This window comes from Micrasema longulum, unplaced genomic scaffold (genome assembly GCF_059751315.1).
Source record: "Micrasema longulum isolate JH-2025_06_02 unplaced genomic scaffold, ASM5975131v1 h1tg000435l, whole genome shotgun sequence".
NCBI lineage: Eukaryota > Metazoa > Arthropoda > Insecta > Trichoptera > Brachycentridae > Micrasema > Micrasema longulum.
Genome location: NW_028277635.1, coordinates 1,148,905 through 1,162,878, shown reverse-complemented (window position 1 = coordinate 1,162,878; position 13,974 = coordinate 1,148,905). Strand labels below are relative to the sequence as shown.

The following is a 13,974-nucleotide window of genomic DNA, read 5'->3' as shown; positions in this document are numbered from 1 at the left end:
TTTAAGACGAAGTTTGTTTTTATTTAAATACTTTTTTAATGTCATTATATATTATAATCTTGATCCTTTTCTAAAATTTCATACCTAAATTAACTGTTAGCAAGCAAAACAGCTTTACGCCTTTCCGGTAGGTTTTATGTTTATATGTAATTTTGATTTATACATACAGTTTCTCAAAAATAGTTTAAGTATTTACAAATCTTAGTAGCCAAGTTATTCAGATGGAAGAATTTACAAAATTGGATACTAAAACATAGGCAGAATAGTGAATGGTACAAAGTGTGTAAACAAACCTGTATGTTATTTTTCAAGTACAAAATATGTTTGTTAAAATTGTTTATATGCAGAAAACTTTACATTGCAGATGAAAATAGTAATAATTGTTATATCACTTGTATCGTGTAGACTGTTGTTTTCTTAAATTAAATTAAATTAAAATAACGAATAGCAAAAAACCAGCCTAGGCTTTCAATTTTCCTATTCACAAAAGGTCTCTGTTTAAATACATTGATATTTTAAATCAACCTTGTTCATTGGTTATAACTACATTTTTCTGACACAATAAGAGTAATTTTTTATTGAAAAGAATACATCGCAAATATAAGAAACACAAAAAGTAACATTTTAATCAATATAGCAGTCCGCAAATGCAAATAATTTATAATTAGTTTGGGGATTCAGTAGATTGTTACCTTATCTCCGCTAAAACCAACAAATTCAAGCAAGCGAATAATTCTTCCAGGCAAGAGAGATATCATCAAGTTAAAGGATCCAATACCCATTCTTACACCACTCTCAAAATGATTTTTTGAGTTCTCATCGGTCCAGTTACGATCCTTAAGAATCGTAGCACACTCCCTGTAATCAGAAATAAAATCATCACCAAGCAGTAGACTATTGAAATAATATTGCATGTCATTGGTTTTCGCCAGTAATTTGGTTTATATATATAAAAAAGCATTGGCGAAAATTTGAAATGCTGTAAGGGGTGTAAATGTGTAAATTGTTCATAAGAGAGCTGAACCTACCATAAGTTCAGTTGGCACAATAGGGAAATATCACTTTTTTAAACATTTTTAAAGTAATAAAGGTTTTTGAAATACTATCAAGTAAAAAAAATAATTTTGCTACCCTTTAGTGCCAGTGAGGGATTAAGTATTATGACAAGAAGTAATTTCGCCTGAGTTCGATAGGGATCATGTTAGGATCTGTGTTAGGATTTTGCCAGTAGTGTCGTGATAATTTGATGTTCCTCTGTGATTTGGTATAGATACGTCTTGTTTTTCTTCTGTTGCTTGAGTGCATGTTGTATAGGGCAAATTATTCTAATGTTTCCTATATGTATTTGGGTTTTGTGTCGTTGTTTGATTTGTTTGTATTACTACGTTCTACTTCCTTTCCGAGGCGGGATCAGGAGCGTGCGGCCGCGATCTCAATTTGGAACTAACACTGTATTCCTTCACTGTCATACTGGGAAATTAGAAAAAGGTGATTGTACTGACCATGTGTATTTGATTGATAACAAATTGACTATACTGCAGTGAGAGGTACAATGAAAGCTTTTAAAGTTTCTTTGTTTTGTTATTTCCGCGGTTTGATTGTAAAGAAATATTAAATTTTCGATAATTAGTTTTTAAAAAATTGATAGTGATATGCGAAAACTGAAGAAAGACACAAGTTTTTGTGAACAGTTTCGGGAAAGAGGTGGATGCTTTCATTGTACCCTTTAGTGCCATAAAAAATATTTTTAAATTTGTAATTTTGAATTCCCGCAAAAACGGTCATTGCATTGGCCAAGCCCCTAATACGATTCGGGTTCATTTTCAATTTTATTCCTGACTGTCACAACTATCAATGCCAAACATGTCGCGTTTTAATTATTCTAAATCCATTTCATATATTTTTATCAGAATTCGTAGTATGTGATATTTCCCGATTACCAGGCACTTGTTTACAAGGGAGAGGAGAATAATATGCTCGTATTAATTTACAAATGTGTATATTCCCGTCCCTTTTCAGTAAGTGACAGGGCACTATTCCTGTTAGATACTTTGCTGATTAAACCACTTAATACTGTACAACAAAATTTTGTATTTATATATTAATGAAAATAATAAAATGTATATTTTTTAGACAATTTCATTATTACTGATAATAACTTACTTGTAACTGTTGTAGCACTGTTTAATTTTGAGACTCCCCTTTACTAGAGAGAGTAGTTCTTCGTCTTCTATAAATGTTAAAATCGCCTTTAAAAGCAGAACCTCAGCATAACACAGCTCTGCATGAGCTTCTACATCTGTATAGGAATCATAATTTGTCTGGAAAAAAAAATTAGCATCATAATAAATATTCAAGATATTAAGGAACGGATGAAACTGGTTTCTGGTTTTTCAAAACTTGAGGTAACCCTGTCTTGTTTTTAAATGAAATAATAATAAAATTCCACTTATATCTTTACTTACTGATTTGCATATTTTGAAAACATATCTAGTAGCATATCTAATGATAATATTTTTTAAAAAAGAGCCTGTTTCAAATTATTTTTTATTTCATTTAGGATTTTCTCACAAAAAAAAATATTTACATTTATTGAGACACAAGTCCCAACTGCACAGGACTAAAGTGCTGTGTTGAGTTGGAACGAACAATATGGTAAGTAATATTACTATATAGTACAATAATATTATTATACAAAAAAAATCTTTAAAAAATAACACCTAGTAGATCAGTACAAAAGAAAATAAAATAAAAAAATTGATTAATATGAAACAACCAGATCAAATAATTGAAAAATCGTCAAATTATGGAGCACTCTTTATTTATAAGACTAACTGTCGAACAATTATAAATATCACAAAGGATCGATGTTGTGATGCACCATAGCATACAATTTTACTGTAAATAAATAATGAATTACCTTTTTGACAATTGTGCCAATGCTCTCCCCAAATGATCTCTTTTTCCTTTGTGTATTACATAGACTAATACAGCTTTTGATTTTAACATTAGCATCATTAATAAGCTCCCTGTCGAATGTTAATGTGGCCGATAGAAACGCAAACACACATTCTCCAGTTGAATGGTACATTGAAGAGTTCGCCCTAAAAATATAACGGGCATTTCTCTGTCAATGCATTGTATTAAAATGGATGATTGAGGAGACAGTCAAATTTTATATATTCCTTACATTCTTCGAGAATCACAGAAAAATTGCTTGCCGTGCTTTGGCAACCACTTTTCTGCTATCAATGAAGTAATTAATCCTTTTGCTTCCACCCTTGAACTTCACCCCTGTGGTAATGGTACTGGTAATGCCTGCAGACATATACAGAACACAGAAGTCGTCAACTTCAATTCTAAATTGTGAATTTTGTTGTTTATAATCTCTTCAACTGCCCATACAAATTTCATACATTCAAACAGTACTGTAAGAGATACCGTGTATATTATATATTTATATAATATATTTATTTATCTTGGATAAGTTTCTTCAAGCAGTTAGGTACTTACAATTTATTTTTATTAATTGAATATGAGATCAAAAAATATATATATGTATTAAAATAATATGTGAAAGAAGTAATACATGTAAATACAGATTTTATTTTGGAGATCCCCGTTACTTTTTACTCTGCCTTTTACTATTTTATTTTTTTACTATGTTTTTAACAAAACATGTATTTCTTTTATCTAAATATATTTTAATATACTTTTTGCTATACATATATATTTTTTTATATTTTTACTATATCTTTCACTATGTTTTTTGTTTTTACTACGTATTTTACTAAGTTTTTAAACATGTTTTTTCCTATGTTTTCACTATGTCATCTACCTTTATTTTTATTTTGTATGTAATGATTACTCTTTTTATATTTTCACTGTCTTAGAACGAGGCAAATAACCCTAGTTAGACAGTCAAAGCAACTTTGTATAAATGTATAATTTTATGTAAATGATGATTTTATGTAATAAATAAATAAATATTAATGGGACCCAGCAGCTTAATAACAATGTGGTTTTTCCCAATTCCAAATTTTTACAAATGAAAATTTACGTATATTTTTCATCATAATAATGAACTACACATTTTCAAATCACAATATTAAAATAAAAACCAATTGCAATTAAAATTACATGTAGCTTTATGATGGGAAAGTTTTATTTGACTAAAGCTTTTTCTTGGAATTCGGTCAACACTTCAGCCAGGCTATTAGGTGGGAATTACCGATGTTAATAATTGTGCTTGCAATATTCGAAAGGAATAAATTTTCTATAGATTTTGTGTTTTTCAAACAATTTTTTTCTTATAAATATGTATTTATTTTTGGCCAGATTATCCCTTTTTCAACAATTGTTTGACATTATAATAATAAATATGTACATCTCCGTTCCCCTCCTTATCCTGTCTTCAAGCATCCTTGTAATCTCGCCCAATTTACAATAACTTACTGTTCTTAAAAAATAAAATATAAAATTCTTTGATTATTTAAAAATATAAACGAGTACATGAAAATAACATTTTTATATGTATAAACTTATATGTATTTATATAATATGTAATATATTTTCTTTACTAACTTTACTAACGTTGGTTTCCCAAATAAAGTTTAAAAAAATAAAGATTTTTTGTTCAAATTCACGTTTTTCAAAATCTTTTTTTTAATGTGTATGATCCTGGCTTTCGTTTTTATCATTTTTTATTATTTTTCATTTACGTTTCGAAAGTAAAAAGTAATTACTTTATTAGTTGTATAAAAATGTGTGTGTTCTGTGCCTCAATCCCTGACTCTTTTTTAAAAACAGTAAATTGTTTATTCTTCTGATTTCGTAATTTTTAAAAATCATTTTTAAACAGCGTCTCTTAATTTGAATATATGTGTTCGATGTATTCTCGATCCTTTTTTTAGAATCCATAATTTTATACATCTTTCATAATCTGCAACAATACTGCACATTTTTAACAGCTGAATACAAATCTGTACGTCTACTGTAGCGAATTTCAATTAAATAATCCACACTACGCTAATGTTTTTGCTATGAACCCTAGAGCTCTTAATTATAAATCATGAATGTATATGTATTAGGTGTAACACAGAAAAGCATATACATTTTTAGAATATTTTAAGGGTGTCATAAGAAGTTGTAGGGAGATTAATGTGCATGGGTCATTTAATTATTTTTGTGCTATAATGTTTTTGGTTCTTACCACATTTTCACAATTTCTCTTGCTTCCAAAAATTTATTATTGAAGAAATAATCAATGGCTAGTTGTGACTGTTCCATGGCTTTCTCCAGATCCATTCCCTGCGTCTCCCTGAAAATTACAAAAAAAATATATTTTTACCCACTTTCTTAAATATATATACATTATAAATATGTACATCTAAAATAATGAAGACCAACATATTTAGATAGCTAAATGTTTCTCTTATTGGGCAAAGCCTAGACTAATCTACCATGCGCAGTCCGTCCATATAACTCATGAAACCATCGCTTCCATGTAAATCAATGTTAATAATATTTTAAACGACGATTTTTTACTAAAAACATTAAATTTGTTAAAACTTAACAATAGAAGAAAAATTATAGACCTTTTAAATTTATTCAAAATTGTAAATTCAATATGGGATTGCCCTGAACTGTTATCTCTCATCAACTTCAGGGTGCCTGGAAGAATGACTAGACAGGTGCCACCGTTTTGTAGCAACAGTTCACGGACAGTGTATACTTGTAATGCAGTATTAAATAGACTTCATGAACTCGGCAATAGTTATTCCCACGTATCTGATATATTTAGCGTAGGGTATTGTTCCTATAGAACAAACCTTTTGAACTTTTTCAAAGATGGTGAATGGTAATTATATTTATTTATTCATGCATTTCATAATATATATATATATATATACATAAAGTTTTTTGTTCACTTTGCCTAGCTGTGTGAAACAGTATTTATGATTTTCTTGTTGTTTTACTGTAGAATGTTTTATTATTTAAACTTTCTACTGAATATGCTGTATAATGGTTATGTTTTTTTTTTTAGTATAAATCTTGTATAATTTTTGGTTTGATTTTTTTTTTTTTTTTATATATAAATCTTGTTTTAAAAATTCATGTTTTTGAAAAGAAAAAAAGATATTAAGCCAAATATGTTAATATTATAAATGTTTGTAAAAGGCAGATTTGCCGTTTATGTTAATAAAATAAAAGGGTTCTTCTAGGTTCTGAGGTTCTTCTAGGTTGTGGAAGCGATCGAATCATCCCTACACATTATTTTTCATACATCTACGGCTGCGACGCGCGACGCCGCGCCGCGCCGCACCGATTAGATGATAGTATTTTGACACTAAACATAATTTCAAAAATATTTTGTGATGAAGTAAACATACAAAATTAAATAAAGAATTTAATTAAAACATCACAATAATAATGTTTACTTGCCATAAGAAAAAGGTTTACAATCTACCATAATGATTTTTTTATTGCTTTTTGCCGTCAAATAATGTTTTTTTTTTGCCGAAAAATCACATTTTATAACAAGATCTATCATGCATATTTATTAAAACTTTTATTTTCATTTGAAAGCATTTCAATAAAATATAATAATATAACGCCACTACTTAGCAGTAATTTACATTAGTATCTAGTGAAGTGGATTGATTTTAATTACTATTCATTACTATATGATAATTATCAACTGTCATTTTTTTATTTTAATTTTTGTCAAGATGTTTATTTATTAAATCTATTTTTTTTGTTATGATGTGATATATTTTGAAACATTTTCCTGGTTAAATGGCCGGTTTTCTCATGTAAAATCTGTACAAGTCATGAATCTTATTTTTACAACGTAAAATTTAGCATGACTACCTCCCTAACGGTAAGTTGTAGCGACGTGAAATTTGGCATTCATATTTAAATAGCATTTTAGCTCATTTGTGCTGTTTTCAAGCCAAACATTTCTCAGTCTTCTTCGTAAGAATATAATCTTTAACTGTAAATCGTCGTCATAAAATTTAGAACCAACATGCTATTTCTAGAACAACCTGATTTCGAGACAATTTTTTCTCGGCCTTCTTCGGTAAAAAAATTAACCCAATTACGGTAAGCCGTAGCGACGTGAGTTTTCAAAATTGACTACTATTCTAAGATGAAATTACACAGCAGGGTATACAATAATAGTAAAATAAAATGACAACATTTTTTTATAACCCATTTTTGGGGTCATTTTCTGTTCGTCGTAAATAATCGTGTTAAAAAATAATAAACAAGTTGGGTGGAGTAAAGTTCGAACCTTGGACCTCTGGTCCGTAAATCGGCGGCACTACCACGGAACCACAGTCAAGTTTAAGTAAATAATAAATCAATGTACTCACGAAATATCACAGTCATAAGCATCCAAAAACTGAAACAAAGAAGAAAATGTTAGGTTAATTATAGAAAACATATTGTTAAATACAGGAACTTATATATTTATAGTGGTTTTACGTTTAAAGTAATACTTGTATATACGAATCTAAAGTTGGATAATTTATTTAGCACCATTTTTGTGAAAATCACCCCAAGGCAAGGGCGTCGAACAAGAACACGTCTCGTTTCTAATGAGTAAGTTTAATGGTTTTATTATTTTATTTATTAATAGACTATTCAACTAAGCCATTTTTTTGTTTATTTTTGTGTATCCTACTATCGGCGCTGTGATTTTTTAAAGTTTTGTAATTTTTAAATTATTCCGCCTGTGACGACACACGTTCTATCCGGAGAGTTCTGCTGATTGGGGAGTAGGCTTCCCGGAAACCGGAAATCTATCGCAACACTCTATCATTGGTTGATTCATAAAAACATGTGACGCAATTCAAAGTAGTTAATTTTTTTCTTATATTTTAGAGAAACTTCGCCTTACGAATAAATAATGAATAAATGCTCTAATTTACCGCGTGTAAGAAAAAATAACTGTTAGATTACAACTACCGAGTGCATGGACGGTTGGGATTCTATTTACAAATGAGGGGGTTAGATGCAAAACCGCCACTTGCATGATACTATTTATGGGAAGATATACAAAACCGGTAGCCAAATGACTATTTCTTTTATAGTAGGGCCAATTTAATAGGTCACATTTAACATTTGTCGGTTTTAGCTTCAAAGTGAGGTAACCTGCTTAAAAACATCGATTACAGTGAATGAATCGATTCGGACTTTAAACATAATATATGTCAATTGAATTCAGTTGCTATGAAAAAGTACTTATAGGTACTGTAATTTTATTTTCAAAATCATAAGTCGAATCCCTGTCCCATTATTATTTTCTATCTTAAATTTAAGGAACACAATAAGATATGTACATAATTTAACAAAACTATCAACATTAGATTTTTCTGGGTAACATCCCTAGTGTTTAAAAAGAAAAAGGGTTCACTGATGCAACATTGTAACGACGTTTAGAACAGAAAAAGTTTATTATGTTTAAAATGGTTTATTAGTGAAAGTAACTCATAAAATTACCTTCTTTTGTCATTATTACAATAAATATGTAATCGTAATTGAAAAAAGTTAAGCAATTGTGCAGTTCTAAATTCGAAAAAATAAATACTATTTTACTACCGCCCTTACAAGGTTATGTTGTTGAATTTTGATGAAGTGTCAAATGTGACCTATTAAATTGGCCCTACTATAAGTTCAATGTGCACATTCAATGCAAGAGCTCGTTCTCACTTGTCGGGTGTCGAATCCGTATATCAATCGGACGTCGGCGCCTCTGTTCACACTTTCGGTTAATAATCGATTGTCGGCCACGATCGAAGCTGGTGCCAATTGGGAAAACATCGAGCGCGCGAGGCGACTGTGCACGATGGACGCCGACGAAGTTCTTGTGATGTACTATTATTTTAGAAGAAAACGAATGAAGACAGCCAAGGAAAGAAAATATCGGTTGCACCCAATCCTGAGGAAAAGATTTGGTTTGGGAACATTTCAGAACTTAGTAACAAAACTCCCACCAGTCTGACGATATCGGTCACGATGAAACCCGGTCACTGATAGTTTTTTTAAAAATAAAAGTGGGACAAAAATATATACGAATTTTTATTATTATAAATAAACAAATAATGTATTTGTTTTCAAATGTTTAACATCTGTGAAAAAGAAGTAAGCAAAACTTATCATCATCATCATCCCTTTCCGCAAATTATAGTGCATAGGGCACTGCATTTGTACACCAATCACAGTGCATCTTGATCATTTTTGTTACATGAAAGTAAGATTATCAGTCTTACGCTTCAAGTACCAGTCCAGAGACTACGAAATATTCTGGTGTGAAAACACCCTTTTAAATAAATATTTCATATCAACCATATCGGGAATCGAACCCGAGACGTCTCGTACAGTAGGCAAACACGCTGATCATTACACCATGAGGCAAAACTTATACAAATTATGTAACAAAAAAAAAAAATTAATTTATGGAAAGATTACGAAATGTAATATATTTAAAAAGTAGTATTTTTATATATAAAACAATAATATGTCCACACATAAATTAGTGTTCTTCCATTCTTTTTTTATGTAATGAAGGAGAAATTCAAAATATACAAATTATTCAAAATAAGGCAATGAGGATTATACTCAAAAAACATATATATTCTTATGTAGAAAGAATGCACAAAGAAATTTGCTTGCTCACAGTAAAGCAATAAATTAAATATAATGTGGCAATTTTTATACATGAAATAATTAAGGGGATGAATAAAATAAAAACAATAATAAAATTTAACCAACAATGTCATACATATGAAACAAGGGATAAAAAAAGATAAGATTACCAATGAGGAAAAAAACATAATCTCAAAACTCATTGTACAAGGGATTAAAGCTGTACAATGAGTTACCTGAAGAAATAAAGGAAATAGAATAAATTAAAATATTTAAAATTTATTTGAAAAAATATGTAATTGAGAATTTTTTATAAAAAATTGTATTATTATTAAAAGTTTATATTAGTTCCTAAGATGTTATGAACTAACTTGATAAAGCATAAATAAATAAATAAGAAAGAAAAACTAGATTTAAGTATCTATAGGAAATATTCAACAATAGCATAATAAATGTCTACTTGAAACACATAACAAACGATAGCAAAAGATAAAACTATTGTGCATAAAAAAGAATGCACATTACAGACGTTTGTAAAAATAAGGCCGACATCCGACAAATGTGAACAGCGCCATACTTACTCATAGGCAAGCGAGATCCGACACGATTTTTTTACGGGCGTAGAGGGCTGGCAAAACACCCGATATTTCTTGTCTGCGCCGACACAAAATCGGTTTCCGACAAGTGTGAATAGCTTCATATAAAATGCTGTGCCACTGAAACATCCGATTAAAATCCGGACCCGACACCCGACAAGTGGGAACTAGCTCTTAAAATGAAAAATCTATTCGCTACCTGTTATACCACGCACAAGTTGCACATTGAACTTAAAAGAAATAGTCTTTTTGCTGCTGATTTAGTTGGTTTTCCCAAAAACTGTGATCATGCCCAGTGGCGGTTTTGCATTTAACCCCCTCAAATGGTATGTATTTATCGAGTTAAGAGAGCATACAATTTGTATTAAAATAACATATTGTGTGTGTTGAGACAACCTATAATACATATTTGTGTATTTAAATGTTTTTTATTTATTTTTTACGACAAATAGCCGAATAGTGTATAAAATAAAGTACACGCAGTTTTAAAATAAGGGTACATACTATATAATACAGCATCTATATATTTATTTATATATAAATAAAATTATAGTCCTTAAAATATAGCTTGATTAGAATGACATTTGTCAGAAAAAGTGACGACATAACTTTGTAGTAACGTCAAAGGAGTTATTTATATTGACACACGAAAAATCATTCGTATCTGGCGTGTTAATTATTTTTTTTAATACGATGCTTGACTAAAAAAAATAAAAAATAATATGTTTGATTATGTCCAAATGCTTGCAGACTGGCTGGATTTCCTCCCTAGGGAGTTGTTCATATTTAAATTTATTTCAACAGAGAGGGAAAACATGTTAAAATAAATTTAAATATAAACAACTCCCTAGGGAGGAAATCCAGCCAGTCTGCAAGCATTTGGACATAATCAAACATTGTTGAATTACTACCTGGTAAAAGAAGAAGTATAAAAATTGGAAAAATTTTTTCAGGCGTTGCCTAGTAGGTGATTTGGTTCAGCCGGATGAATCTCACCCACGTGATAAAGGTTCCAGCTCTTTTACTTTACAAAAGTCAACAGATGAAAGAGTTGAGGAAATGTGGATGTTCAAACATGGGCAGAATGGTGAATGTTACACAGTGTGTAAAGTGGCCACTTAAACCAGCCAATGACAGGTCATAAGCCTGTAAATGCCTAGACTTCCATATTCCCTTCTCAAAAATGTTTTCCCTCTCAAATATGTTAATAATTAGGTTTATTTGAAATAAATTTAAAATAAACCTAATTATTAACGACGTTCTTATAATGTTACATCATTTTACAAAAACGTTAGAGATGGGACAAATTGATCAACGTAAATTGATCGAATAAAAAAAAAAAATATTTGATGTTGTTCATGAAAAGAGTATAAATGTCTTAATTTTTGGTGAATAATTGTGTTAAACAACTATAGTAGACTTTTTTTGCGTTTTTATATCCATTTTCGGAAACAGAGTTTCACGATTGCATGAAATAACTGATAAAATCGATTTGATCAGTGATCAGTAATTTCCCATCACTAATGAAATTAGTTTTTTTATTTTTTTTTTTATTTATTTATTTAGTTCTATGTATTACATAGTCTAATATATATTTACAACACAATATTTACATCTATACTTATTCTAACATTATTTATCACTATTATACACTTAGTATCCTAATTTATAATATTAACTGTTTCATATGTACATTTTCATTAATTATATTCACTATTTACACTATTTACTACCTAATATTTTTCACATATATACTTTTTACATTTAATTTTAAATATATTTACATTAATTTCATTTTTTATGCTTTCTGGCATTTCTTCAAATAGTTTTATTCCCTTGTACATAAGGCAGTTCTGGGACATTGCTTTTGATTTCTTTTCCAGTCTTATATTTTTAGATCCTCTTGTTGCATAGTTATGAAAGAACTCATTATTTTTTAGTTTATTTTGAAAATATCTCGGAACTATTCCTTTAATAATTTTGTTTATTTCATTGGCAACATTGAATTTGATTTTTTGATCAATTGTCATGATATCTAGAAGTTGAATCATTTTCTTAACATTTGTTCGTCTCCCACATCTTAATATTATCCTCATCGCTTTGTTTTGTATTATTTGGAGTCTTTTTAGATCTCCTTCATTACTTAAATATAAAATACTGGAGCAATAATCAATGTGAGGAACGATAATACTTTTAAATATCAGCAGAGAGGTTTTAATGTCTAATTTAATCCTTATCCTTCCTAACAGGGATACCTTCTTTGCGACTTTCTTACTCATATAGTCTGCATTTTTTGAAAAAGATAATTTAGACTCAATACAAACTCCTAGATATTTTATGCTTTCAACATTCTCAAGAACTTCTCCATCTAATTCAACACCGTGATCACTGTTAAAACAGCGTTTCTTACCCATTATCATACATTTTGTTTTTCCTACATTTAGTTTTAGCTTATTTGCTTTAAGCCATTTGGAGACTGTTTTTAATTCTGCATTTATTTTCCTTATTGCTGAATCATATTCGTTATCAGCTACATAAATTAAGATATCATCTGCAAAAAGTCGAACTTGGCAATCAGACAATGTTAAAGTCATATCATTTATGTACAAAATAAACAATAGTGGTCTCAGAACAGATCCTTGTGGAACTCCCAAATCATTTTTTTGTTGATCTGACGTTTCATTATTAACCTTTGTCATTTGCATGCGATTGTTGAGGTAATTTTCAAACCATTTCATTTCCGTGTTTTTAATACCAATATATTTTTATTTTTTAATGATTATATTTCGGTCAATAGTTTCAAACGCTCTTGTTTGACAGCTGTCATTCTAATCAAGCTATATTTTAAAGACTATAGGTTATGTATGTTTGTTGCCGCAAAACTCAAAAAGTGATCGATGGATTGACTCAAAAATTTTGAAAAGAACTCAAAAGAACTGACAGCGAAAAAACGGCTAAAAATATTTACAACGCGAATGTTGATGGATGCAGAAATAGAAGAAGAACGAGAAAGACATGGCATGACCAAATCCAACAAACACTTGAAGATGGACATGTCAAAAGTAGTCGGAATAATCGGCGCGCGTGCATGAGAAGATGTATGAATGTAGAGGAAGCGAGATCTGTATGCAAAGATAGAGTGATGTGGCGATCTATCCTCTCTGCCTACCCTTACGGGGAAACGGCGTGATTGTTTGTTTGGTTTTTTGTTTTTGTCATACGTGTTTTTGTTAGGTAGATTGGAAGAATTGTATCCGTAGCATTAAACCCGCCAAAGTACTTTGTACAAAAGCTTTACATCAATAAATAATATTACTGGTTTCTGATAGCGAAATGGTTAACAACTTTACTAACAACCTCGCATCAGAGGTCGCGGTCAACGAGTTGAAGTAGGTAACGTAATAATATAACGTGTCGTTACACTACCGTATTGCGTGCACTTTACTTGCATCACCATTAATTTATTATTAAGGCATACCTACTATACTTACTGCAATACTTAAAACAGAAAATAACATATTATTATATTTAACTTATAAAGGGCTGTTTTTTTTACTACAATATTTTATTTTAGGGTAAACGATATAGAGACGATGGCCACCCCCCAGTGACCGGACACCTTCAAGTTTAACGAGCAAAATAAGAGAATGTGAACTCATATTTGCATATTTACTCAAGAAATGTCTCTAGTGATAAAAAATAAATAATTTAAAACACCAACATA

At 29.9% G+C, this 13,974-nt stretch overlaps 1 protein-coding gene across 1 annotated transcript in view; it reads right to left on the bottom strand.

The window, feature by feature from the left end:
• Positions 1-13,974, bottom strand: part of LOC148281587 (tetratricopeptide repeat protein 39B-like) — a 77,762-nt gene that overhangs the window by 15,867 nt on the left and 47,921 nt on the right. Inside the window, exons 3-7 of the mRNA XM_088226493.1 lie at positions 7,380-7,408; positions 5,213-5,320; positions 2,921-3,104; positions 2,164-2,321; positions 693-858 (exon numbers count right to left, since the gene is read on the bottom strand). Coding sequence (XP_088082619.1) covers positions 693-858; positions 2,164-2,321; positions 2,921-3,104; positions 5,213-5,320; positions 7,380-7,408 — 645 coding nt within the window. The remainder of the gene's footprint in view (positions 1-692; positions 859-2,163; positions 2,322-2,920; positions 3,105-5,212; positions 5,321-7,379; positions 7,409-13,974) is intronic.